Source organism: Lynx canadensis, chromosome B1 (genome assembly GCF_007474595.2).
Source record: "Lynx canadensis isolate LIC74 chromosome B1, mLynCan4.pri.v2, whole genome shotgun sequence".
Taxonomy (NCBI): domain Eukaryota; kingdom Metazoa; phylum Chordata; class Mammalia; order Carnivora; family Felidae; genus Lynx; species Lynx canadensis.
This window is the reverse complement of record NC_044306.2, coordinates 58,506,017-58,534,014: the sequence shown is the minus strand read 5'-3', so window position 1 is coordinate 58,534,014 and position 27,998 is coordinate 58,506,017. Positions and strand designations below refer to the sequence as shown.

Genomic DNA, 27,998 nt, shown 5'->3' with positions numbered 1-27,998 from the left:
CCATTTTGAATTTATTTTCTTACATTTTCAAAATAATTTACTGTAAAATGTTAAGTTTCAAGGAAAATTTATGGGAAACCATAGAGCAGCTAGAGTTCTTTACAATAAAATCCAGGATAAAAATAATTTTCAAGCTGAATATTTATCAAAAGGTATAAGTAGATTATAAATATATTTTGGCAATCTGATGAATTTAAGGGCACTTTAAAAGTCATCTAGTTAAATTACTACAGATATGACATGTTTGATGAAATCTAACCTGTAAATCTAATGCCAACGATCATTTCTTCCTGCTAAATCATAAAAATAATTTATCTGAAAAATCCATGAGTACTATAAATATTTCTTCATAAAGATTCTTTAATAATTTGGGATAATCTCTGGAAGGCCTAAAAAAGGAAAGAGATAAGAATTAATGAAATTAGGCTGCTACTTAGGAAAAGTCTGTGATAATTTAAAAAGTTCACACAAAGAGTATCTTAGGTTGAAGTGAAGCAATGGAAAGTCAAATTTAACATCAGCTTTATCAGGGTAGGATGCCAGCAATGTCCACTAATACATGTAGATATAAGCTTGTCAGAGTTCCAGGATTTTTGTGTATTCTTATAGCCCTCAAGATCATTATTTTCCATTTTCTCCACAACACTAATTACTTTTTCATATGATCTCTCACCTGAACATACGTTATATATTGTTTCAATTGTCTAACTCTATTCATATGTTAAAGCAGACATAACTTCTGAAAAGTATATTTAGCGACATGAGAAAGCAAGTAAATAAAGAACACACCAAGAACCAATGCATCTGCAAGGGCAAGTACAGACTCTTCTCTCAAGGTTAAGGGTACTGTTCAATCAGGGCTCTTCTAATTGGACTCCCAAACACACAGTCCTTAGGAACTCATTTCTTTGCTTCTTGTTATTTTGGCTAAACCCAGACTTGTGATGAATTTAATATCATTGTATTTGACCCTTGCTGATACATTTTTCTTCAGAGAAAGAGACTGATGGCTTTCATGAATTTGTACTGTTGACTCATGTTAATTCCATGAAGGAAGGAAAGAAATTTTCTTCATAACATGTTAATAATCTGCACACACTGTTCATCAAGTCTGAAAACTATTCACGAAGACAAGGAAATTTAACTACAACTTGGTCTCGTGAATTTGTCTATTTATGACTGTTAAAGTGTGTCTTTTAATAGTAATTCATGACTTTTTAACTGATACCTGTTGTTGAGAAACCCAAGAAGACATTAAATAATGTTATAACTCACAAAATGAACACAAGCACCAAAAAAGTGGAATTGATATCTAGTGTTATTATGAAAAGAATATTGTGCTCACCATATCCATTTGTTCTGGAGAAGCTGAAGAGAAGGACACTCTAAAGTAAGGGCTAGGTGCTGAGGTATCAGTGTAGAAAACATTTCCAGGAAGCATTAATATCTAAGAGAGTTTGTGGAAAACAAGTGAATGACCATTAAAACAAAAAAAAAAAACTAAAGGAAATATAGGTAGATCTAATCTCAGAGTGGGTAAAGACTTTTTACATTTGAAAAAAACTTAAGAAAATCATGAGAAAAATCATTTTATATAAAAATTCTGTATGTCCTATAATAAATAAAATAGCACACAAACTGGAAAAATGTTTATAAGAAATATGGCAAATGCTACCTCTTCTCCATATAAAGAATACAAAGAAACTAAGAAGAAAAACACTAAAATTCGAGCTTTGATGGGCAAAGTACAGCTTATAAAAGAAATAGAAATAGTAATAAACATGAATAAATGTTTAACCAACTAGAAAAGTAATATAAATTCAAACAATGAAAGACCATTTTTAAGTTATCAAATTTGGAAGTAACTTTTAAGCCGGAACTTGAAAGATAAGTAGTAGTTGGCTGAGCAAAAAGTGGGGGAAGAGTATTTTAGGGAGAAGATAGTGTAAAGGCCTTGAGATGGGAAGAAATTGGTCTGGCCAAAGAAGGAGGTAAAAAATTTAATGAAGTGAATGACTAAAAAATATTATGTAAGTGTGTCAAGACAGAGTGGTGGGAACAAGTGGTATTCTTGATGTGAGCACCATGGCAGTTGGCTCACGGACTGTGAACTCCATTTCCTCTGTTTCCTGGGTATAGAAATATATTCTGTTCCCCAGCTTCTTTCCAGTTATATGTGGCTATATGACCAAATCTTGGCCAATGGATGTGAAGGGATACATGCCATTTCTAGGCCTTCCCCATAAAAATCTCTCCATGTGTGATCCATCATGCTCTTTCCATTTTGTAGCCATTGTGTAATCCATGGGTTGAAGACTGAAGAGCAACAAGAAGGAAGGAACTACAGTCTCTGATTCACTGTTTGGACAGAGTTGCCTGCAGATCACATCTTTAAAAGTTTTATGTGAGTCAGAAATAAACTTTGATTGCGTTAAGTCTTTGAGAATGTTGTCTAATACAATCATGATATTCAAAAGGATTATTACATGGTAAAAATCTGGGCACTGTCTGCTAAAGTAAGATGAGTTGGGAGTGACATGGTTTGGCCCATTTTGGGGAAGAGATTTCAAGGCAGAAGATGGGTTTCTGTGTCCTGAATAACAGTAAAATGAAAACCATCATTTCTCCCAATATAGTGGAAAAGTTTGGGGATGTATTACAAGCAAGGGGCCGTAAGAGAAGGTGGGAGTAGTAATAATCCCTTTACAAGATGACCAGGATTGGGCTAAGGTTGAGATTGTAAAGTTAGAGATTATTTAGAAAAAGAAAAGGTTACATGCAACAGGATAAATGGGATAAATGGAGAACACTGAAAAAACTACAAGAAAGTCTGAGGTCTATATCCTTAGCACCCAGCTCAGAGATACATACAAATAAATAGCCACTTATCAAATGTTCTTGATGATAATGGCATTGGCAGAAAAGCAAAGGAGACATAAAACTGGTTTATTATACTAAAATGTATTTCTTTGAAACAAGTCAGTACTTGTTAAGTACTTAGTATGTAGAATTAGTAGGATTAGAACAATGAATAAAGATGAGCCTTGTCCTCAAGTAAGATGGTTAGAGAGGATGTCTGACTTGAAGTCTGGGTAGTTGGCTTCCACGTCTACTCTCTGGACGTGAGTTTTTCAACGTCCAGACCACCACCTGTCTCAGGCACTAGCGTGGTCCTGTGCCAGCATTAACACAATCTGTTTGCTTGTACTTCCTGCTTCAAGACAAAAGTGATCCTAGAAACAGATCTTAGTGTTTACAAAGACTGGCAAATGTGATAAAAGAATTAATTCACGGAGAAAAGATACCTTATTAGGTAAAAATTTTGAAAATATTTAGATTTTTCACCTTAATCAATGCCCCCGAATGATAACTAAGTAGGTTTAAGTACAAAATCAGAAACAAACCCCCAAAAAACAAAAAACCTAGAAGTCCTTATAGTCTGATTTTAAGTGGAAATAACAAGATACAAACTTTTCTGTGTAATTTTGACAATGGAAAATAATTGCACAGCCAAAATACTAGATTTAGACAAGCCCTTCAAGAAAATATATTACAAATGGTCACAAAATTGGGGTAGGCTATTTAAAAAATTTTCATTATTCTTTTATGTATTTTCCAAGTTTGCTGCCATGAGTGTGTTTTACTTTCTTAATAAGGAAAAAAAAATCCCTCTGCTCTTAGCTACTAAACTAACCAGTAGCTGGGATGACCATATTATTATTAATGTAGACCAGAAGAATAATTATGTGACTCAAAAATCTATTATGATTTTAATAATATTACTAGAGACATGAGATCAAGAGATAGGAGGTGACATCTGATATTAAAATATTATGGGTTGGAGTGGAGGGCAACCTTTATTTTAAGTAAGAAGTCATGTTAAAGATGGGGCGCCTGGGTGGCGCAGTCGGTTAAGCGTCTGACTTCAGTCAGGTCACGATCTCGCGGTCCGTGAGTTCGAGCCCCGCATCGGGCTCTGGGCTGATGGTTCAGAGCCTGGAGCCTGTTTCCGATTCTGTGTCTCCCTCTCTCTCTGCCCCTCCCCCGTTCATGCTCTGTCTCTCTCTGTCCCAAAAATAAATAAAAAACGTTGAAAAAAAAATAAAGAAAAAGTACAACTCTTTTCCCCTTTTACCTCTTTCTTAATGGCTTTTTCTTCAATCAGTTGTTTTACATCATAAATGCCCTTAATTTTAAGCCATAAAAACATTCCCGCAGTAGGAACATGCCATTCTGCCAAACCTACAAACCAAAGAAGAGAATAAATATCTGCTAAAGCCAGTTTTGATGATGTCAAATCTGTTACTTAATGATGCAATGGCAATAACTGTCTTAAAACATAGAATTTTATGAGTCCTGACAATTGATGTTCTGAGTTTATTTCACAAATAAGAGAGGTGGTGAAGGTATAGAGGGAGATATATACATGAGTATATATTTCTAATTGTAGTCAGTCTTAGGGTTGTGTGAGGAGTCTATGGCCTATGTCTACTTCCCGTAATTAGAACCATACAGAAGCCAAATGTGGCTCTTTCAAATTTAGGAGATTCCTTAACTCCTACATTATTCCAGTGCTTCAATAAATCCTATCTTTTATGTAATAGTTTTGAAGTCCAATGGATTAGAGTTTTTATCAGAATGTAATTAATTATGAAAAGAAGTTCCTGAAATTCAAGACCACATGCATTTGTAGGCTTTAAGTTTCATTGAGTATTAGGATAGAGAAACCAAGAAGGAAGGATAATTATTTTGATTTTAATTATCTTTTTTTAAAAGTCGCTTTTGAATCAAACCTTTTCTTTAACTCCATTATACAAAGTGGTAGGATAGTACTCTTATCAAAAAGACAATTCTGTATTTGCCAAGAGCTTACAAGAAACAAGATATGACAGAAATAAGGAACTGTTTTTTTTTTGTTTACTGTTAATCATACTGAAGGCTTTTTTAATGATGTAATTAAAACCATGTAATTCATTAGTAGAAAATTAAATCTAAACCATCCTGCAATCACATTAGCAATAGACAATATTAGATAAATGAGGTTAACGATTAGAATGCAAGTAATCTGTAATGAGAGAACTGCCTTAGAATGTACTATTTTGTTTTTATACAGTCTGATTAGAAAAGGAGTATACTGTTGTTTGACAATTCCTCAGCTGTTTGCGGGAAATTCTGAAGTAACTCTAAAACCTTTTGAGTATTGGCATCATTTAGCTTTAAGTTATTGCTGATGGGTTTTTAGACTAAAAGGTCCTTTTTTCTCCCTTTAAAACACAAGCTCTTCGCAGCGGACAGGTAATGTAGAGATAGGTAGAACAGTGCCAGGGTTTGGAGATTGTTACTTTTGAGACTACTTACAGGGCACCATTTCTTGGCAAGAATACTTCTGGACTCTTATTTCTTTTCTCCCAGGTTTATTATCAGTCACTATGCGGTGTTTATTCCCCACTCATAAAAGTGCTAGTGTCTACCACAGGACAGGATATATGTTCCACTCACCACTTAACCATTTGTCTGCAGCTTCCAGTAATGCATCCTTCTGCTTCCTATAGAAATCAGTAACCCTGGAAGAAACAAACAATGAAAAGCATGTGTTAAATACATGCTTGATTGAAGAAACCCAAAGGCTCTGGAGTCCAGTCTATAGGAATCTGTTTTCCACCTTGTTTAAAATGTTGAATACTTGAAATGGGAACACAGCATGTTTGTTTACCTGTCTGCTGGTAAGCTTTGTACCATTGCATTTTTCTCCCGTTATTTTGGAATAATTCAAAAATGAAAATGAACAGAAAGAATTACATTTCTATGTAAAATTTGGAACCTAAATTGCAATACCTCTCTACATGAGCCAGGAAACCTTCTTCTCCCCATTGGTGTAGAAGCTGTGATACTAGAAGCTAAAAGAGATAAGACAACAAATGTCATGGTTCACCCTCTAAAAAGTGACATCAAAGCAAATCACTCTTGATTACCTGTAAACCACAAAAAAATATAACAAGCTGAACCAGCTTTACATAGTGATTTAAAATAAATGTAAATTAGGGGCGCCTGGGTGGCTCAGTCGGTTAAGCGTCGACTTCGGCTCAGGTCATGATCTTATGGTTCATGAGTTCGTTTGTGAGTTCGAGCCCTACGTCGAGCTCTGTGCTGACAACTCAGAGCCTGGAGCCTGCTTCAGATTCTGCATCTCCCTCTCTCTGCTCCTCCCCCACTCATGCTCTGTCTCTCCCTCAAAAATAAATAAAGCTTAAAAAAGAAGAAAATAATAAAATAAATGTGAATTAATAACAATGACAATAACAAATATTTATATTGCTCTATGCCAGAAACTATTACAATATATTTACATATGTAGATAATTTAATCTTCATAATACCCCAATTAGGCTATTATTTCTACTTTACTGGTGAGGAAACCAAGGCCCAAGGGTTAGGTGAACTTTCCTGGGGTCACACAGCTGGTCACAGACACAGCCTGGATTCAAGTTAGGCAGTCTAGCTCCAGATCCATGCCATTAATTACCATACTGTATTGCTTCTCTAAATATAAAAAATATATAGTAGATATATAGTTATATAAGGTTCTCAGTGATTTTTCTATATATGAAAGCTTTAATGCCATAGATGGATAGTGAAGTTTTGTAGATAACACAGACAAAAAATATGGGAAAAAACCCCAACTTGATAAAAATGGGGATGTGTTCTTTATGGAATGTACAATATCAAACAAGTGTCCTGGTCTTAGTATACCGTTCTATTCATTTTGAGTTCTTAGGTAGCAATTCTACCTAAGATTAAGTACTGATTCTAAAGATTGCATTAGGGATGGATCCAACAATTTCTCAAAGCTTGTGAGGAAATTTATACATTCTCCAAAATAAATTTTACTTTATTATTAAACTAAAATGCATTACAACCAGTGTCTTTAGGGGAGGTTAGCACGTGTGCAATGAAGGCAAACAAGAAGTTCCTAAATAGGTTTGGAATCCTTGTGCTCAATATGGATTCCAAGACAATGAAGCTAAAGTTATATTACTTCAGTAAGGCCACTTCCATTTTCTTCAAGTTCAACAAAGTTTTTATGGCGTTCCTGGGGTAGATGCTAGGGACACAAGATGACTAAGACACCATGACCTGCAAGGAGTTTGGTCTACACGGCAAACACCAGGTCAATTCAATTCTTATTTGCCTTTTATTTATTAAAAACATTTTTTAAAAGTTTATTTATTTTGAGAGAGAGAGATAGTACATGAGTGGGGTAGAGGCAGAGAGAATTCCAGGCAGGCTCCACCCTGTCAGTGCAGAGCCCAACGTGGGGCTTGAACCCACTAACTATGAGATCATGACCTGAGCCAAGAGCAAGAGTTGGACACTAAACTGACTGAGACACCCAGGCACTCCTGATTTGCCTTTTAGAGTAAACATCTGTGGTATCTGATCTTCTAATTCAGTCCATATTGGAACTAGAGATTCAGTATCAGTGACTTACTCCCTGCCACCTTAACTCAGTCTTACTTGCTAATATCTATTTTCTATTCTGATTGTTTAAAAAAAAAAAACCTATTTCTGAAATTGTTCTTACCTGTGTAAAAGTGCTGGGGTGCATAGTTGAAACTTGTGTGTGTAAGACAACTCTCTCTATCAAGGGTTTTGGACCAGTTATAAACCCTAGTCTCAACCTGCACAAAAAGAAAAAAGGTGCAAAACCAATCCTGTATTAACAAATATTACATGTCACTTTACTGCCTTCATTAGGAAGACAGTTGTAACCTGGGGACAAATGGGTCTAGACCACGAAAACGTTCTAATAAAACTAACTACTTGTTATTTAAAATACAAATTTAAGACTACATTAAAGATACAATGCAAATCTGACCAAGTATTTTGAAGTGTGTTCTTTCATATGTGAAACCCAAAACCTGACCAGTCCCACTACAACTTTAGATTAATGCCCACGTACCTTTGATTTCTGGAGATGAATAAAGAAAGAAAAGGCATATATTAATAATCAAACTGATGCTTTAAGGTAAGGGGAATACAAGTATCTCAAATGAGAATTATTTGGACTAAAAGACACTCAGGTGCAGTCTATCTTTTTTAGATCTGGCCATAAGTTGAGACACAAGGGCTTACCCAGAGGAGAGGACTTTTGAAAAAGAGTCAGCTCTGATGACACGCCCATCAACGTCCATGGAAAGAAATGTTGGTGACCAGGACTTGAAATGGAAAAAATACATATTGTTAGCTTGAGAACTCTGTTAGTGACTGTATAATTATTTTGTGTAGAGAATGGACAGGGCATAGGTTTGGATAGGGACACAGCCATCTTTTCTGTTACCTTAATCTCAACCCTTTAAAATGGAATAAGAAACAGAGATGCACGTTCTTTTATTAGTACCTGTCTTTCTTCATGGCTTTTCTGCCAGAAACACACAGAAGGGTTTATTCATTTGCTTAAGATGCTATTATTATGAATTTAGGGACACCTCAAATAGGCCCTGCTAGCCTCAAAGGTTGACATCCAGGATCAGCAGATTTTGAGGAAGGATTCAAGAAAAATTTGTCTGGATTAGATCAAAATGAAGAGGGCCAGCAGCAGTCAGGATTATCTAGAGAGAGAATGATCCTTAGAACAGCTAGAGAGATAAAACAAGATGAGAAATTTAGTCAATCTGCAACATTGACTTCAATGTAGATGCATACAAGAAAAGGGGCCCGGTCATGTTGAGGTAAAGAATAGGTAGGTAGATGTGGTATTCAGCAAGCTATATAGAAAAATCAAGAGTTTTGGTTTCTTTCCAGCAGATTTTAAGGGAGCATTGAATGCAAGTATATGTTCTCTGCAGACATGAGAGCAAATATAGTGTTTGATTTTGAAGAATCAGGCACTGGGAGTCTGTACCACCGCTGCTATCTATTAGGAGAGCATGATCATGAAAAGTTGCACGCATATATAGTGGAAAAGAATCTAAAAACCCATTATTCTGCAGGTAGAATCCAGGCCTTCAGGACAGGGATGGAAAATATGTGGCATGCTGCCAGTAATGCCTTTTCCTATGTCCATAATGGACATCACTAATTGGGCATGACCCTCTTTCTCTTTCAGTGTGGGTGCAGCTTCCCATTCCTTTGCAGACATCATTCTAGTCAGCCACTGCCAAGAAACTAGTTCATATCCCAAATGAAACCTACCTCATATCCCTTGTATGATGTTTAAAAAGCTATGAACTAGAATTTGGAGTTCAAGAAGACCATCAGCCCTGATTTACTGTTTGCCCAAATGCGTGGTATAGAGAGCTAGCTACTATTTTAAAGGTAAGTCTATTTCTGGAAAGAGCAGTAATGCCAGACACGAGAGATACCAATTCTGTGATAAAACTGAAAGATTTAAGATTGAAGTGGTAGCAAATTACTAATAATTTTATTTAATTTCCACATAAAGATAGATTAGCTCTGACTCAGCAGCCAGGCTAAAATCAAATCAGTGTAATAACTTACAACTTACCTTCCAATTGTGAAATAAATTCATATCACCACTTACCTTGTTGAACTGGAGAAAATAGTAAGGATCATCTTCTATTATGAGGAAATCATATTTTCTTGCAAGCTAAAAAAGGTTAAAGTCATATATTTAATTCTTAAGAACTGTCTAAGCTGACTGGAATCATAATTCTTTGTATCCATCCATCCATCCATCCATCCATCCATCCATCCAAGAAACTACTGAGTACTTATTGTTGTAGATAATGAAGACAGAGGGATGAACAAGGCACTGAGGCCTCTCGTTCACATGGAACTTACATTCCAAGTTCTGGGAAAGATGATATACATAAGACCATGGATAACGAAGAGAAGAAATACAGATGAGAGGTTTTAGGGACTAGGGAGAACATTAAGCAGGGTGATATTGAGTGGGGGGTGGGGGCAGAGAGAGAGAGAGAAAGAGAGAGGAAGAGAGAGAGATAGGGTAGCTATTTCAGAGTGAATTATTGGGAAACCTGTTCTGACAAGGTTACGCAAGAGCTCAGAATCACAGGATGGAGCCAGTTGTGCAAATATCAAGGAAGATTCTAAGCTGAGGGATGAGTGAGACCAAAAGCCCTTGGGTGGGGGGAAAAAAAAGAAAAAAAAAACTTGACATGTTTAAGGGATGGAAAGAAAGCCAGGGGGCTGCAGCAAGAAGGTGATAATAAATGACAAGGCCTGAGAAGAGACTACCAGGTCACATAGCTTTGGGAGGCAGATGAAGGAATTTGGATTTTATTTTAATTGCAAGGGGAAGTCACAAGAGGACTGTAAACAGGAAGACCATGAGACAGGCTTTACATTTATATTTCAGCAGGGGAACGACATATATGCCTGGTTGCTGTGTGAAGAATAATTGGTTGAGGATCAAAACTGGAATGCAGCAGGGGTCCAGTGAGGAAACCATACTAGCAGACCAGTGAGGGAAGGTGGTGGCTGGGAAGATGGTGGGACTAAGGGGAGAAGAGAGAAACAGGTGGATTTGGATCCATTGGTGGTGGAGTCCACAGTTGGGAAAGGAGAGAAGGGAAAGAGAAGAATAAAAGGTGATTGTTTATGGTGGCACTATTTATGGAGATGGAGAATGTTAGGGGTGTGACTTGGAGGTTGGGGTGTGGCTGCACTAAATCAAGAGTTCTGTTAGGTCATGGTAGGTTGGAAATGCCTATTAGACACTTATGTTGGATGTTGGAAACATAAATTGGATGGAGAAGTTGGATACAGAAGTCTGGCGTTCAGGGGAAAGGCGTTTCTATGATATAGAATGAAATTTTCGGCCATACAACTGGATGAGACTATCTGGGAGTAATACGTAAATAAGAAGAGAACTCAGGACAGAACTGTGGAATGCGTGAAAAATAAGACAATACTTCAAAAATATATATATAAATGAGTGAAAGAAACTGTTTGAAAGCTTTCTTTATGATTCCACTGTACAGTCTATACAGTTTAATATGACTTTGGTACTTATTTAAAAACATTTTTTTTTTACATTTATTTTTATTTTTGAGACAGAGAGACAGAGCATGAGCTGGGGAGGAGCAGAGAGAGAGGGACACACAGAATGCGAAACAGGCTCCAGACTCTGAGCTGTTAGCACAGAGCCTGATGTGGGGCTCAAACCCATGAAATGTGAAATCATGACCTGAGCCAAAGTCAGACACTTAGCCAACTGAGCCACCCTGGTACCCCTTATTTGGAACTTATTAGCTGGGACACCTGGGTGGCTCAGTCGGTTGAGCATCCAACTTCAGCTCAGGTCCTGATCTCGTGGTCTGTGAGTTCAAGCCCCACGTCCAGCTCTGTGCTGACAGCTCAGAGCCTGGAGGCTGTTTCAGATTCTGTCTTCCTCTCTCTCTGCCCGTCCCCCACTCATGCTCTGTCTCTCTCTCTGTCAAAAATAAATAAACATTAAAAAAAAATTAAAAATAAATAAATAAAAGCTATTTGTAGCTAAAAATCTAGGGAACACAGTCAGGTACATAAAAGAGACTTTACAAAAGGCATACTTCTCTTATTTTTCAAAGATTTTTGTATAGCTAGGTATGTGTGTGATATTTAAAATTTTTTAAAATTTTATTTATTAAAAAAAATTTTTTAACATTTATTTATTATTGAGAGACAGAGAGAGACAGAGCATAAGCATGGGAGGGGCAGAGAGAGGAGGAGACACAGAATCTGAAGGAGGCTCCAGGCTCTGAGCTGTTAGCACAGAGCCCTATGCGGGGCTCGAACTCACAAACTGCGAGATTATGACCTGAGCCGAAGTCAGACGCTTAACTGACTGAGCCACCACCAGACACACCTAAAAAAATTTTTTTTAATGTTTATTTATTTTTAGAGAGAGAGAGAGAGAGATTAGGGAAGGGGCAGAGAGAGAGGGAGACACAGAATCTGAAGTAGGCTCCAGGCTCTGAGCTGTCAGTACAGAGCCTGACGTGGGGCTTGAACTATGAACCAGGAGATCATGACCTGAGCCGAAGTTGGACACTTAACTGACTGAGCCACCCAGGCACCCCTGTGTTTGATTTTTTAAAAAAATGTTTATAGTGGAAGCTTAGGCATCATAGTCAGGTACCTAAAAGAGACTTTACAAAAGGAGCATTCCTTTCATTTTTAAAGAATTTCTTTGTAACCTGAAATGATAAGGAGTAGGAAAGAAAATTGACAAGTTGAAAATATAAATATAAAATAATGAAAATCAAACTTGCGGTCAAATATTAAATAACTTCCTAAAATTTAATATCGGGTCAAAAGTACTATTTCCTTTTATATGAAAATAATCTATTAAAGGAAAAGAAAAATCTCATAGTTAACAAAGGATGGAGTAATTTCTTGTGTTTAAATTTATTAGAGCCCTTGGCATAGAGGACTTCCTTTTATTAAAAGCTATTTTCCTTGTAAGCAAGAGGCTAATAAGAGAGCTTGCACAGTACTCTTCTCAAACGTTGAAAATAAACAAGAACATGGCCACATACACCTTCTTTTAAAATACCTCATAGATTTCCTTCTTGCGGTTAGTTGTTAATGAGTTTCCAGTAGGGTTGTTGCCGTTTGGGACAGTGTAAAGAAATTTGGGGGTGTTTCTCTTGGGGTTTTTTGAGTCTTCTGGTTTCCATTTGGAAAGTACTTCTTTGAGGGAGCCTGGAATAATACCATATTCATCACTGGAAACATTAATAATGTTGCAGCCCAGTGGCATTAGCTGTTGAGCACAAAAAAAAGGAAAGCCCAAGTTCAGACATGATTACAAAATGTGTCATCAATGGTTCTTCTTATACTAACCAAGAATGTTACCATTTAGACCCTTAAACATATAAATCTGCACTCAGCTCTATGCTACAAAGGTTGATGTTGTATATTCTCATTTTATCGTTGCCCTGGGGTAGATTCCATTATTGTTCGACAATATCCCCTGCCAGTTTCCAGAGGAAGGAGTATACTTCCTTGCTCTTCTGTGTCAGGATTGACCAGTCCTATGTCTTGCTCTGGCTGATAAATTGTGAGCAGAAGTGATGTATGTTTCTTCCAAGCAGAAGCTTTAAAATCCCAGCTTGTGGTTCTTTATTTCTCTTTTCCCCTTGCTCTGAAACTGGGAGTGTCCCAGATAGAGACTGCTTCTGTCAGCTTGGGGCTTTGGATGGAGATGACATAGAATAGAGCTGCGGCTGCCTTTCGGTGGACATGGAATATATAAGCGAAATAAACCTCTTTAGCCATAAGCCAATGCGATTGGGGTCATTCATTATGCAGCATAACCTAGCCTCTTCTGACTGAATTATCTTTATAATTATAGTTAGAACTGGTTCATAAAGTAGATGTTTATTAATGAATGCTTTTTTTTTTGACAAAGCAAGTTAAACAGAAAGCATCTGTTATGCTAATACCTAAAATAGTTACTAGCAGAGGTGATATTCAAAATATTTAACAGGTGATATAGCATGGGAACATCAGAAACAGTATCTGACTGGAATAGAGTCCTGGAGGCCCCCTGCATTAATTCTGTATGATGGGAAGTTAAGGGTGGTTTTAGGGGAGGGGCCAGGGGAACCAGGGTAGTGATGGGCATGAGGAGGTACAGGGAGGGCAGCAGTTTACCAGGGTATGTGCAAGTATTTCACATTTCACCAACTGCTAAGCCTGAGATGGCGAGTAGCGGCCTTGCTTATAGACCTAATTTTATAAAAATCTTGTGGAGTCTTATTCTTGGATGAATATAAAAAAAAATTGAAACTTAGGAAATAACAATAATTTAGTGAGGTTCTCAGAAAATAAAGTTTTCCAAAGGATAAGCAAACACTCTTAGCAGTCAAATGTGGAATTATGTACTAAGTGGGAATAATCCAGACAAATTTATGACAAATCTAAAAATTCTTAGTCTAAGAAAGCACATCTACCATGAATAAAACAAATTAATATTGGGCCATGAAATAAATACATATTGCTTACTTGCACATTTCCTCAGTGTGGCACACAGTTTCTGCTTGGGTAGGTGAAAACATTTGTGCATGTGTTTACATAGACAGACATTGGTTTTACATTCATGAGCATTATATAAGGAGTTTAGTAATTATTAATTAGTATCCAGTAATTAAGAAAAAGCAATTATTTTACTTTAGTTTTTATCGTGGTAAATAGGTATGCAACAAAAATTTTGCCATATTAGCCATATTTAAGTGTACAATTCATGGCATTAATCACATTCACAATGTGTACATCCATCATCACTATTGATTTCCCAACTTTTTCATCATTCCAAACAGAAACTCTGTACTCATTAATCAGTCACTCTCCATTCCTCCCTATCCCCAGGCCCTGCTAACCACTAACTTTCTGTGTCTGCAAATCTGCCTATTTTAGATATAAGAAACATATAAGCGGAGTAATACAATATTTGTCCTTTTGTCTCTGGCTTCTTTCAGTTGGCATAATGTTCTCAAGTTTTATCCATTTTGTAGCATGTGTTAAAACTTTGTTCCTTTTTATGGCTGACTAATATTCTATCATATGTATATGCCACACTTTATCCATTCACTTGTTGATGTACAGTTGAGTTGCTTCTACCTTTTCGCCATTATGGATAATGCTGCACTGAACATTTGTGTACAATTATCTGAGCTCCAGTTTTCAGTTCTTTGGGGCACATACTTGGACTTGAACTAATCAATCACATGGTAATTCCACGTTTAATTTTTTGAGAAACTGACAAACTTTTCCACAGTGGCTGTACCAATTTACATTTCCACAAGCAATGTACAAGCGTTCCAATCTCTCCACATATTCAACAATACTTGTTATTTTACATTAAAAAAAAGTTGTCCTAGTAGGTGTGAGGTAGTATCTCCCTATGTTTTTGATTTCTATTTCTCTAATGACTAATGAGGGTGGGCAACTTTTCACGTGCTTATTGGCTACTTGTATATCTTCTTTGGAGAGATGTCTATTTAAGTCCTTTGTTCATTTTTAAATTAGGTTATTTGTTTTTTTGTTGTTGAGTTGCAGGAGGTCTTTACATATTCTGGATATTAAGTCCTTATCAGATATATGATTTGCAAATATTTTCTCCCATTCTGTAGGCTATCTTGTCACTTTCTTCATAGTGTCCTTTGATACGCAAAAGCTTTTAATTAAAAACATTTTTTTTAATGTTTATTTTTGAGAGAGAGAGAGAGACAGAGCACAAGCAGGGGAGGAGCAGAGAGACAGGGAGACACAAAATCCAAAGCAGGCTTCAGGCTCTGAGCTGTCAGCAGAGCCCAACGTGGGGCTCGAACCCATGAACCATGAGATTGTGACCTGAGCTGAAGGTGGATGCTTAACTGACTGAGCCACCCAGGTACCCCACAAGTTTTTAATTTTTGATTAAGTCCAATTTATCTATTTTTTGTTCTTTTTGACTACATTTTTGGTATCATATCTAAGAATTTAGTGCCATACCAAAGGTCATGAAGATTTGCCTGTATGTTTTCTCCTAAGATTTTATAGTTTTAGCTCTTCCACTTAGGTCTTTGATACATTTTGAGTTAAATTTTTATAAGGTGTGAGGTCAGGGTCCAATTTCTGTTTTTCCATGTGGAAATCCAGTTGTCTCAGCATGATATGCTGAAGAGACTATTCTTTCTCTATTGAATGGTTTGGTACCCTTACCGAAATAAATTGACCATAGATGTGTGGGTTTATTTCTGGACTCAATTCTATTCCATTGGTCTATATGTCTATCCCTATACCATTACCACACTATTTTGATTACTGTTGCTTTGAAGTTGGTTTTGAAATCAGGAAGTGGGAATCCTCCAACTTTGTTCTTTTTTAAGATTGTTTTGGCCATTTGGGTTCCTTCCAATCCCATATGATTTTAAGAATTGGCTTTTCTATTTCTGCAAAAAAGGCTACTGGAATTTGACAGGGACTATGTTGAATCTATAGTTTGCTTTGGTATTACTGACATCTAAACAGTATTAAGTCTTCCAATTGATGAATAGGTGATGTATTTCCATTTATTTGGATCTTCTTTAATTTCTTTCAACAGTGTTTTATAGTTTATAAGTGCCAGTCCTTTGCTCCCTTTGTTAGATTTAATTTCAGATATTTATTCTTTTGGCTATTATTATAAATGGAATTATTTTCTTAATTTCCTTTTCAGGTTGTTCATAGGAAAAGCATTTTTTATAATATCAATTTTATCCCTACTTAGAAGTTTTGAGAAAATATGCCTTTCATTAACACTATATTATTGTTTTATGTATTAATTTTAAAGACGGTATTAAACTCGAAAAAGAGAGAATCCATGATATTAGAATCAACAGAGCATAAAGGTCATCTCATTCATTTCCCTATTTTAAGCTAGAGTTACTTTTCTAACACTTGTGTTAAATGACAGTTCAGAGTAACTTTGAACATCTTCAGTGATGGGCAATAAGTACCTTACCTCCCTAGGCAGTCAGGAGCCAGGTGAGGCTCATGGCTAGGAAGTTATTACATTGAGTTGAAATAGCTTCCCTGTAGTTTCCACCCTTTCATTCCAGTTCTGTTAACCCGAGGACATGCAGAAGTCAATCCATGGCTATCCTAAGTATTGTGCCCCAAACAAACCTAATTCTCAATGGCGTGTTCTGATTAGTGCACAGTACAGCCAGATGACCAGCTTCCTCATTCTGGATATTATAGTCCCATTAATTTAATGCTAGAGTGGAAAGTCCTAATTATACCATGTTGGCTTACTGTTATATTAAATTGACATACAACATGATTATACTTAGGCATACGGTAATAAAAGATGGTAATGGAAAGATACGGTTTTGTAAATGAAGTTGCATTTCAAGTGAAACATGAAGAAAGCTGGACGTGATTTTGCACAACCTAATTTTAGCACCTACATATTTAGATTTTGTAAAAAAGAAATGTATAAAGTGGAGGGTACGCTTAATATATTTTACATATATCATTTAAGATTCTCCTATCTTATTTTTCAGTGGACAGATAATTCTAAAGGTACAATGTTTTCTTCTTATGTATTATAAGAAAGAGAGTTGCCTTTTATAAAAATGTGTACTCACAGCTTGAAGTGTTCCTGAGTAAACAGGTTCATTAAGGAGGACATTATCTCCAGGATTAATGATCATTTCAAACACCTAACAAAAGAAGCATAGGTTAGGTTGGATAGTATTGTTTCAATTCTTAGAGCCCCCTTTTTTTTTTTTGAGCTCATTAGGATTCTACAGTAGGAGTTGGCAAATTTTCTGTAAAGTGCAGGATGGTACATATTTTGTGGGCCATAATATCTCCATTACAACTATTTATCTCTGCCTCTATAGTGAGAAAGCAGCCAAAGACAATATGTAAACCAATAGGTGTGGCTGAGTTCCAACAAAACTCTATTTATAAAGTCAGATGAAGCCTAGATTTGGTTTTTCAAGCTATGCATAGTTTTCCAACCTCTGTTTTAGGGTAAGATAACTAGCTTGACTCTAAAATTCATTTATTCCTTTTATTCCTTCTTTGAAAATATACTAAATATTTACTCTAAGCCAACCCAGCGTATGGTATGGAGACAAAATGATGAGCAGAGCAACAAGGTTTTTATCCTCATGGAGGTACTAGTCCAATGGGAAAGCTAGATGCTAATCAAATAACTAAATAAATGTATACTTAAAAACAATGGTGAGTTCTATTAACTATAGATGCACAATGCTATAAGGGCTCACTGAAAGAGGACTTGGACAATCAGGGAATTCCAGGCATTCAGGGAAGGCTTCCTTGAGGAAGTGATGAGATGGTATAGGGGATTACAATAGGTACATTTTGAGAAACTGAAAGAATTCTGTGGCTTAAAGTGGGACGTAAAGAGGAAGGTGGTGTGAGATCTGATAGAAGTAGGCAGAGAAATACCACGTTGGCATTCAAGCCACACGAGGCCAGTAAGAATTTTAGGTAGAGGCTGGGAAGGAGGAGTCACATTATCAGATATGCATATTGGGAAGATATTTCTGGCAACAATATGAAAGAATAAAAGACGAGTGAGAACACATGTGGAAAGTTTGGGAAATTTTGGGATTCTCTGGAACGTTTTTGCTGTAGTTCTGGAGAAAGATGCAGATATAGCCTGACCAACAGTGACGATGGAATTGGAGAGGAAAACTGAAGAGGTATTTAGAAAATCCATGCCAAGAGAACACAATTATGGATTATAGAAGAATGAGGAAGGGGAACCATGAAGACTGACTCCTGGAGGGAGTGATGCTATTCACTGATAAACAGAACCACAAAGTTGTCCATCTCTGGGGGACAAGGTGATGAGTATGTTCTGGTTTGAGATGCCTTTGAAACATTCTGTCACAGTTCCAAGTGGACAGATGGATAACATGGATTTGGAAGGAACATGTAAGTTACTAGCTATGATGAGCACAAGGGTGTGAATGGAGGTACCCAGGGAAAGTATATGGACTGAGGGGAGAAGAGGTTTGAGGACTGAGCCTTGAAGTCTAATAAATGATGGATATGTAGAAGGGGACACAGCAAAGAAGGCAGGACAATTGGGCCAGTGAGGTGTTGAGAGAATCAGAGAAGAGTGTTTCAGAAAGGATGGGAAGATCAACAATGTTAAAGGATATTTAGAGGTCAGGTAAGATAGGCTTGACAAATTTTAGGAGATTTTGCAGACAATATGACCTAGACAATAGATACTTCTAGCCTAAATCAAAGGGGGTCTATTATGACTAAATCTTACATAACTCGTGGAATCATCTTTTCTTTCCTTGTGGTGTGTCACAATCCTTGGTTCAAGCCTCTCCTTCCTCATCTTAAACCTGTATCTCATGACAAACAGTATGGCCGTTATCAACTGAGATAGACAATTGACTTTTGTTTCCTGATTTTGCCCAGGATGTTCTCTTTCCTTTTTCCTTATGAGGTTTTGGCCTTATATGACAAACAGTATCCACCTCCATAAAGTTTCCAAGTGATTCAGCTTTACAGGACATCCTAGGACTAAACAAATTACTTGGGTGGCATGTCCATTGTCAATAGGTCAAATGAAAACCTAATTATATACATTTTCTATGTCCATTAGGGGACATGAGGATATCAAATAACCTAAATGAAAAGAAGGGCTGTTTATTATCTGGTGGCACTGTTTAATAGATGCAGACAGAGACACAGGTGACTAAAATGATATCTATCTTGGAGAACAAAGTGGAAGGAATAGTAAACCAGATTCCCACTAAGGCCTCTATCATAACGTGTGTGTAAATGAGTGAGTTATTGATGTATTTGACCATCTATGCTATCTTCCTTTGATATGATGGATATTGTGACAGATAAAGAAATTGTCTTGAGCATCTTTCTGGGAAAAAAAAAGGTTCATAGTATACCTTCCTAAGAATTTAACTGAAAAGACCTTTTTTCATATTAGTCTATGGAATCACAATTGTTTCTCTTCAAGCAAACACTCAAACAGTAGCTAATCTTCCTTTTCCCCCAATTAAATAAAAAAATAGGGAGGAAAAATTATATTCTTATTACTTCAATACATCATGCTGTAATAATAATTTAATTAAAATTCATTAAAGCTGAGGCGCCTGGGTGGCTCAGTTGGTTGGGCATCCGTCTTCAGCTCAGGTCATGATCCCACAGTTACTGGGTTTGAGCCTCACATCCGGCTCTGCGCTGACAGATCAGAGCCTGGAGCCTGCTTTGGATTCTGTGTCTCCCTGTCTCTCTGCCCCTCCCCCCTTGCTCTCTGTCTCTTGAAAATAAATAAATGTTAAAAAAATTTTTTTTTAAATTCATTAAAGCTAACTAGATTACAGCTTTCACATTTTCATAAGAAGAAAAACAAAGCTACTATGGTTTAAGATAAGTAAGAGCACTTTTTAATCTAGATATGAAGACTGAATGTAGAGAATCTTTAGGACTAATTATTCATGAAAAAGAAAAGAAAAAAAACCAGATGAAATCGAGAACCATAGGTACAGTCTCTTTATTATGAAAACCCCCCAATGGTGGTTATAGACTTCCTATAACCCAGGAGAGAGGCAGATGGAATAACTGAGAAAGAGAGACACAGAGAGAGAGAGATAACACGAGAACTAACCCAGAAATAAGTCAGAGACAGACATACATAGAGATCTAGGGAAGCACACATCCAAGAAGTCCAGATGTAAGCAGTTGTGAACACAGATGATTATATAAGCAGCCATGCAAAATATTTACATTTCACTTCAGGACTATCAGGATATCCCCTCTAAAGAATTTAAAAATCATATTGAAATTTCATAACTACATAAATCAAAATGTAACCTGAGTCTTTGAGCCAAATGAATTAAGCAGTGCTCACTAAGCTTCTGGTAGGAGTTGAGTATTTCCTTCATGGGAATCTTGTTTTAATGACTCCTGGCTATGGGTTATTAACCACATGATCTACACTGAAGAAAAACCAGGTTAGTGAATGTCTTTAAATTCCATGTTTAAAATTCTAGGTAAAGATAGGGGCGCCTGGGTGGCGCAGTCGGTTAAGCGTCCGACTTCAGCCAGGTCACGATCTCGCGGTCCGTGAGTTCGAGCCCCGCGTCGGGCTCTGGGCTGATGGCTCAGAGCCTGGAGCCTGTTTCCGATTCTGTGTCTCCCTCTCTCTCGGCTCCTCCCCCGTTCATGCTCTGACTCTCTCTGTCCCAAAAATAAATAAACGTTGAAAAAAAAAAATTCTAGGTAAAGATAGACTACCAGTAACTCATAAAACATGATCCTCTTGTGGTTAGGAGAGAGGAGTGTATTTATGAACATATTTCTTTTAAAAAAAAATTTTTTTTCTTAACATTAAAGAAACATTATTTTTGAGACAGAGAGACAGAGTGAGAGTGGGCGAGGGGCAGAGAGAGAGGGAGACACAGAATCCGAAGCAGGCTCCAGGCTCTGAGCTGTCAGCACAGGGCCTGATGTGGGGCTCGAACCCACAAACTGCAAGATCATGACTGAGCTGAAGCCACCCAGGCGCCCTGAACATAAATATGATTCTTAATGTGGGGTTCCCTTTCCTTTCAGTCTTACCTTACAAAGGCCGTCTTGGCTGCCAGATGTTACACATAAGTCCATTTTTCCTTGGCTGGTTGGATAATTGATGGTGGGAGGATTATGCAATTTTACTTGTAACTGTTTTAGCCAGGACAACAGCTCGGGGATTCTACAGCATAAAATGTATTTTCAAATTTATAGTATTAAAAATTGTAATAATAGTAGATAAGAATTAGATGGTAGCTTTATATTATGCACTTTATACATTCAATTTAAAAATCTTCAAATGCTTTTTGCTAATATTAATATCCCTATTTATAGTAGAAGGCAACAGACTGAGATTAAGAAATTCACATAAAGTTAGTCAGCTTACATTAAATGAGCTAAGATATGAATCTCCATCTTTCTTATTCCAAAGCCTGGTCTCTTTTACACTAGAGCACTCACTGCATCATCAATTCTTTGTTATCCTAGGAAATTTTCCATAGGCTACCTAGAAGTTCAATCTCAAGTTCTTTGTATCATGGAAAGAAAAGCCTATGTGTCTATTACACATAATTCATGTTTACATAATGTGCTATATTTAAGTGTCCTTTTTAATCACAGAACAAAGAAAATTTAATGAAGTATAATTTGTAGACACTATATAAATTACTCTTTATCATTGGAAGAAGACCAGCTAAGAAAAATCATAAAGTGTATGTTCCAACTTTGTTTTAAGAAATTAAAGACCTCTGCATTGAGGGCTAAGTATCTGCATAGGTGTCTGCAACTATTAAGGGAATCTAATTATTACAAAATTACCCCCAGACTTAAAATTGCTTCTTCCTGGATTGTCCTTTTCCTCCTTTATCCCAACAGGTTTCTTCCTCTAGCTCTCCCTCTCTGTCTCTCTCTCTTTTTTTTTTTTCAGTTTCATCTCCAATGGTACTTCCTCTCAGAAGCCTTCTCTGAGTCTCCCCATCATTTAAAGTCAAGGAGAAGTCACGGAGGGGGTGTTAAGCATTCAATGCATCTGTTACTCTTAATTATTCTTTGGAAACTCTACCCCAAACCTTCCTACCTGTTGAATACCCAGTTAAAAAAGACACACCACTTTATCAATGGGCCTTGGAATATTACTCATGAAAGTAAACCAACAAAATTATGTTATCTATTGATAGCTACCCAGCACTCTGAGAATACTGAAGTGCTCTCTTCATCATCTCTTCATTAAACTGGATGGGCTCTCCATTGTCTACGGTGATAACAGCAGTCTTAAAAGGGAAGGTGTTGGGGTTTGGTGATCCAGTAGCCAAGGAGATGACCGATTTCGGTGCCCTGCTCAATGTCTCAGCTATGATAAATTTGGAAGAGAAGAAGAAACACTTTCAGTGAAGATTTTCATAAACAGAGATAGCTCGATGTATTGCATTATAGTCCATAAAACTGTAAAGTTGAACAATTTCTAGTGATAGAATGCTAGTCGAAAATAAGCACATAAAATAACTTCTTCTGGACCGGCCTCACTGGTGGAGGAACTAAAGACTGGAGATGTCCAACTAAGAAGGCGTAGGGATCAGGAAGGTAAGCAATGGGCCATGATAACAGAAAACCCTCCTCCATTTAGCGCCTACCGGACTGTCAAGCTTCGAGGCTCACTCCTTTCTCTCCAATTTACCGGACCCTCCCAACTCCGCACACACCTGCACATTGTGCCAAACCAACATCTACTCATGTTGCCGGCAAGAGCCTTTCTAGACAGCACACCCTCCCTCTTGCACGGACGTGTCCCACAACAGCCTGTGCCCCTCTCTCTATTGCTACACTGGAGCAGAGATAACCAATTCGGTGCCTTCCGTTCCAGCACGAGTTCTCCGAAAACAAAGTCTGTGCCTGCTTCAGGTTTGCACGCAGAGCCTGGCTCACAGAGGCTTTCACAGTTTAATGAAAGGGTGCAATTGGCGCGGACCCTAGGCACCACCGTTAGTGTCTCTGCAGCAACCCCCGCCCCGGAGCAGAGGCGCCAGCCCAGGACTCACTCATGATTCGGATGGCAGAAGGCTTTCTCGCTGCGCTCGTGGCCGTGAGGAACCGTGAGTAATTCATGTCCGATATCCAACCTTCGGTAGCTGAAAACTAGAAAAACAAAATAGCCGCGTCAGGTAGTGCTTCCCAACTCCGGAAACACCACCTGGGTCGTCCCCCCGCCGCTGAAACTCCCCGGCTGGGGACTGCGCTCAGCGTCTGGGTCCCTAACGGGCCTGGGCCGGGTGGCAGACTGGCCCAGCGCACCGCAATCCAGGCTCCGCTGCCCGTCCCGGGCCCGGGCCCCACGCGCTCCGGCCGCCCACCGCGGGGGCCGGGGCAGGTCCCACCTCGCCCCGGCCTGCCTCGCCCCCTCCCGCCCAGCGCCGCAGCCTATGGCCGCCCGCCGCGCGCGCCGGCCCGCCTGGGGTCAGCGCCCTCTGCGCGGGGCGGGCGGGGTAACGGCCTGTCGCGAGGCACTTGCACCCCTGGGCCAGTGCCTGAGTCCATTCAAAGGGAGCCCGCCTCTTGACCTCGTAGCTGGGAGTCGCCGCAAGACAGCGGCGGGGTTGGCCTGGACGCCCTCCTGGGAGCTTGCTGAGGGGCTGGTGGGGGTGAAGGGGGAGGTGGGGAGGGCCGGAAGTCCACCCCGATCCTAAGCCTGGAGTACCATCTGGTGGCTGCTTTGATCCATTGCAGCGGGCTTCCTAAACTGCGTTGGGCCTGGTACGCACCCCACATTTCTGCGCTGGTGGTTACCTGGCTGGCCTTCTCTGGCAGAGCAGCTGGCGCGTTTCATGCCCCTGGACGCTGTTGCGTTTCATACTGACCTTTTATTATATAAGTATTGGCACCATCTCGGGAAGTCACCAAGGCGACCCAGGTGATTTCCAATGTAACTTTCAGATGTGAACATTTGAGAGTGAGGGTGGAATGTTGAAACGTATTTCGAGGGTCTCCTCGAAGTTTGGTGTCTTTCCCTCCCCTTGGATTTTCTGACCATTCATTATGGACTTAGTTTAGATTTAGGATTTAGATTTATCTCTTTGGGTCTAGCACTCTGTCCTCTTTTCTTACAGAATAATCCTCCCCACCTTCCACTGCCCCTCTCCACCCCCAGTTATCTCTGTGATTTCACCTTCCCGAATCACCAAAATGGAATGCACAGTTTTCCATGTGAGCACTTAATGAGAGACGATTTTGAGACTGCCCCTCTTTTTTAAATTCTTAAATGGCTATAAAAGAGTCATTTATTTTTAACAAATTCCAAACTGGCTTCATTCATTCAGTAAACATTGAGTACTTCCTGGATAAGTGTTGACACACTGTTAAAGGGCTCTCTTCTAGACGTGAATAAATTGGTCCAAGAGACACTTCTATCCTTATCCAGGTCCTGGCAACAAAAGGATGAGATAACCCAGTGAAATACTTTATGCCAACAGCTAAATACCAGAAGGGAATGTCATTAGTAAAGCTGCTAGAAACCCAAGAGGCAGTGGAGTTCTGGATTCAGAAACTTAAAGTGGTTTAAATTCCACTTGATGATTTACCAGCTGGGTATCTTTGGACAAGTTACTCTTTTGTGCTAAGTTTTGTCATGGGGCAGTTGGCAGGATTAAATGCGAGCATCCCTATTAAGCACACAAGCACATTAGCCTGCATATTGTAAAAGCACTCAATAAATGTTAGCTGTGTTTTTTGGGGGATGCACTGTCAAAGCAGAGACTTGTGAGGGGCTTGATCTCCTGAACGGTGAGATCATGACCAGAGCCAAAATCAAGACCACGCTGTTTAACCAACTGAGCCACCCATGCGTCCCAAATATTAGCTGTTATTATGAATAGTAACAGTGTTTTTACTTAAGTACTCAGCCTCCAAATGTTTTTGGCTGGAGAAACTGCTTGGGAACTTTTTAAGGCAAATTGTGTCCTTAGTTCATTCATGAATGCATTAAGGATCTTCCTTGAGATGGTGTATTTTAAAAAGAGTTTCCCCTGAATGTTTCCAGAAATTAGCTCAAGAACCTCTAAATACATCTAAAGGTATAGGTCAGGGTTAATTATGAAATATAACTAAAAATATTGATATTACTGGATACTCCAGCTTCTTTTTTGCCTCCAATAAGTGTGGTCACCTCTGACACTTAACACAAACCTAAACTTCCCTTTGATAGTAGGAAAGGGTGAAAGGAGTTTGGAGTTTGAGGCCAAGGAAACACTGAAAAGATTAGCTTTTGCAACCACATTCATGCACACGTCTGTGGCTCTTATAATATTTATTATATATGCATTAAAAATAATGCAGAACTAATCCCTCCTCCCCCCTTACCAGTCAGTAGAACACAATTCCAGGAACCCAAACTAAAGAGACTTAAAGCCATCAAGTCATAAGATTCAGGTTTTCAGCCCTGGAGTTGAATAGGTAGGATGGTTAAGGGTGCTGATTGATTATAAGTGGGGTAAAGATTTAGGCCAGGTATGAAGGCTGAGAATTGGCCCACAAGGAGGGCTAATGGAATGCACGGGCCCTTAGGGTTGTGTTCAGAAAACGTGAAGCAGAAAATGGTCACTGTGATGGTAAAGGGACAGGCAAGAGTTAAATTCGAGAGAGCTTACCTGCCAATAAGAAGCTAAAAATTGCCAGAGAAATCAAACAGACCAGACTTTGAATTTGTCAGGAGCTGCAGCAGAAGGAGTTCTCCTGAGGGGATAAGATGAATGAGCAAGGTTCACAGCTCAATGCTGCCTTTTTATAGTCTTGGCATAGGACTGCCTCCAGTAGAATAAAGGGGGTGGGGGGCAGTTCTGGATCCAGTCATTCTGTAAACATTTATTGAGTGCTTGCTCTGTGCTAGGAACTGTAATAAATTAAAAAATCTAATGGAGACAAGTCACTGGTCTGGAAGAGCAAGTGTTTGTTGGTTGAGGGGTTAACAGTTTCATATAATTCAACATCCACAGCAGAGGACCAAGCTGCTAAGAGAAGCAGAGAGAAGGTAGTGGTTATTTCCAATGGACCGAAGTTCTCCATTGGGTTAGGATTATAAGCTTCTTTTCTTCTCAAAGTTCTATTATGATCTTGGTCATGGTCGTAGTCTAAAATCGAACAGGGTCATGCACAGGCTAATTGTCATCCTTTACTATTTTCACTTAAAGGTGAGAATTGCTTGTCACTTGATGGATTTATCACAGGGCCTTTTCCACAATCTGTGAGAGAATGGAGTTTCAGAACATCAAATCTGTTCAAAAAAAATACTGCTGACATTTCTGATTTGTGTACTTTGGGGCTAGACTGATGGGACCATTTTGGGTGGTGAATGGAGATGGAAAATGTGTGTGTTTAGGGGGCTGGTGTGGGAAAGTATCTTGTAAACTATTCTTGTGGGACAAGTTATCCCCAAATTTTAGCAGCTGCATTATTCTGGGGCTGCCATAACAAAATACCACGGACCAAGTGGCTTAAACAACAGAAAATTGTTTTCTCTAGTTCTGGAGGCAAGAAGTCTGGGTCAAGATGTCAGCAGGTTTGGTTTCTCTTGAGGCCCCTCTCCATGGCTTGCAGATGGCGGCCTTCTGACTGTGTCTTCACATGGCCTTTGCTTTGTGTGTGGCCATCCCTTGTATTTCTTCCTCTTCTTACAAGGACAACAGTCATATTGGATTAGGGTGCCATCCTAACAATCTCATTGAACCTTAATTACCTCTGTAAAGGCTCTGTTTCCAAATACAGTCACTTTGGGGTTAGGGCTTTAACATATGAATATAGGGTGGAGGACACAATTTAGTCCATAACAGTAGTTAAAACGTCAAACAGTTATCTTATAATTTCTGTGGGTCAGGAATTCAGTAGCGACTTGGCTGTCTCAGTTCTGACTAGGGTTGTCTCAGGAAGCGGAGGTCAAGATCAATGGTTAAGGCTGCAGTAATCTGAAAGCTTGTCCCTAGGACTAGATAATCTGCTTCTAAAGTGGTTCATTCACATGATGTGTTAGTTTCCTGGGGCTGCTGTTGTAACAAAGTGCCACAAACTGGGTGATTTAGAGCAACCGAATTGTGTTGTCTCTGGTCTTGGGGGCTAGAAGTGCAAGATCAAAGTGTTGGCAGAGTGGTTCTTTCAGACAGCTGTGAGGGAGAATCTATTCCATGCCTCTCTCCTAGGTTTTGGTGGTTTGCTGGCAGTCTTTGATCTTCTGTGGCTTGTACCTGCTTCGTCCTGATCTCTGATTTCATTTCCACTTGGCATTCTCCCTGTGTGCATGTCTCTGTGTCCACATTTCCCTTTTTCATAAGAACACCAGTCTTACTGGATTTAGTCTACCTTTAATGACTTTGTTGTAACTTGATTACCTCTGTAAAAACTCTATAGAGTTATCTACAGATAAGGTCAGATTTTTAGGTACTGGGGGTTAAGACTCCCAACTTATCTTTTGGGGGAGAGGGACACAATTTAACCCATAACACATGACTATTGGCAGAATACCTCTTGCTGGCTATTGGTAGAACATGTGTACCTCTCCATAGAGTTGTTTGAATGCCTTAATGATGTGGCTTCCCTCAGGTTGAATGACCCAAGAAAGAAAGGAAGAGGCTTCAATGCCTTCTATGACCTTATCTTGGAAATCACACTGCCACTTTTGACATATTCTTTTTATTAGAAATGGTTAAGTCCAGTCCACTCTCGAGGGGAGGGGAATCAAGGTCCACATTTTGGAGGAAGGAATGTCATGAAATTTGGACTTTTTAAAAAAGATTTTACTTTTAAATAATCTCTACACCCAACATGGGGCTCGAATTTACAACCCCGAGATCAAGAGTCACATGATCTACCAACTGAGCCAGTCAGGTGCCCCATGGGCATGTTTTAAAACTACTGCAGATGTGATGCACAGTTAGGTCAAATTAGACAAAAGTATTAATTAGGGTAGTGGCATAAAATTAAGTCAGGAATCAAGTCATAGAG

The 27,998-nt window shown here is 38.7% G+C and overlaps 1 protein-coding gene and 1 long non-coding RNA gene across 2 annotated transcripts in view; one reads left to right on the top strand and one right to left on the bottom strand.

The window, feature by feature from the left end:
- Positions 1 to 2,480, top strand: part of LOC115512085 — a 32,054-nt gene extending 29,574 nt beyond the window's left edge. The window contains exon 3 of the long non-coding RNA XR_003968276.1: positions 2,291 to 2,480. This is a non-coding gene — a long non-coding RNA (uncharacterized LOC115512085). The remainder of the gene's footprint in view (positions 1 to 2,290) is intronic.
- AADAT (aminoadipate aminotransferase) lies at positions 4 to 23,639 on the bottom strand. The gene is made up of 14 exons (XM_030312760.1): positions 23,573 to 23,639; positions 23,054 to 23,150; positions 22,200 to 22,368; positions 21,069 to 21,201; positions 17,081 to 17,155; positions 12,520 to 12,729; positions 9,541 to 9,606; positions 8,133 to 8,215; positions 7,582 to 7,678; positions 5,836 to 5,897; positions 5,500 to 5,564; positions 4,136 to 4,242; positions 1,346 to 1,447; positions 4 to 389 (listed from the first exon to the last, which is right to left on the bottom strand). The coding sequence occupies exons 2-14, from the start codon at positions 23,118 to 23,120 to the stop codon at positions 348 to 350; spliced, it is 1,278 nt and encodes a 425-aa protein (XP_030168620.1). The 5' UTR covers positions 23,121 to 23,150; positions 23,573 to 23,639; the 3' UTR covers positions 4 to 347.
- Positions 23,640 to 27,998: the final 4,359 nt, after the last annotated feature.

Bases quoted from the DNA above. Each gene is read 5' to 3' on its own strand.
- AADAT (XM_030312760.1), bottom strand. From the start codon at position 23,120: ATGAATTACTCACGGTTCCTCACGGCCACGAGCGCAGCGAGAAAGCCT. The intron at 8,216-9,540 runs GTAAGTGGTGAT...TTCCATTTCAAG, and splicing joins ATTTTCTCCAGTTCAACAAG to TCCTGGTCACCAACATTTCT. The intron at 1,448-4,135 runs GTAAAAGGGGAA...AAACTCTCTTAG, and splicing joins AAAAAGCCATTAAGAAAGAG to ATATTAATGCTTCCTGGAAA.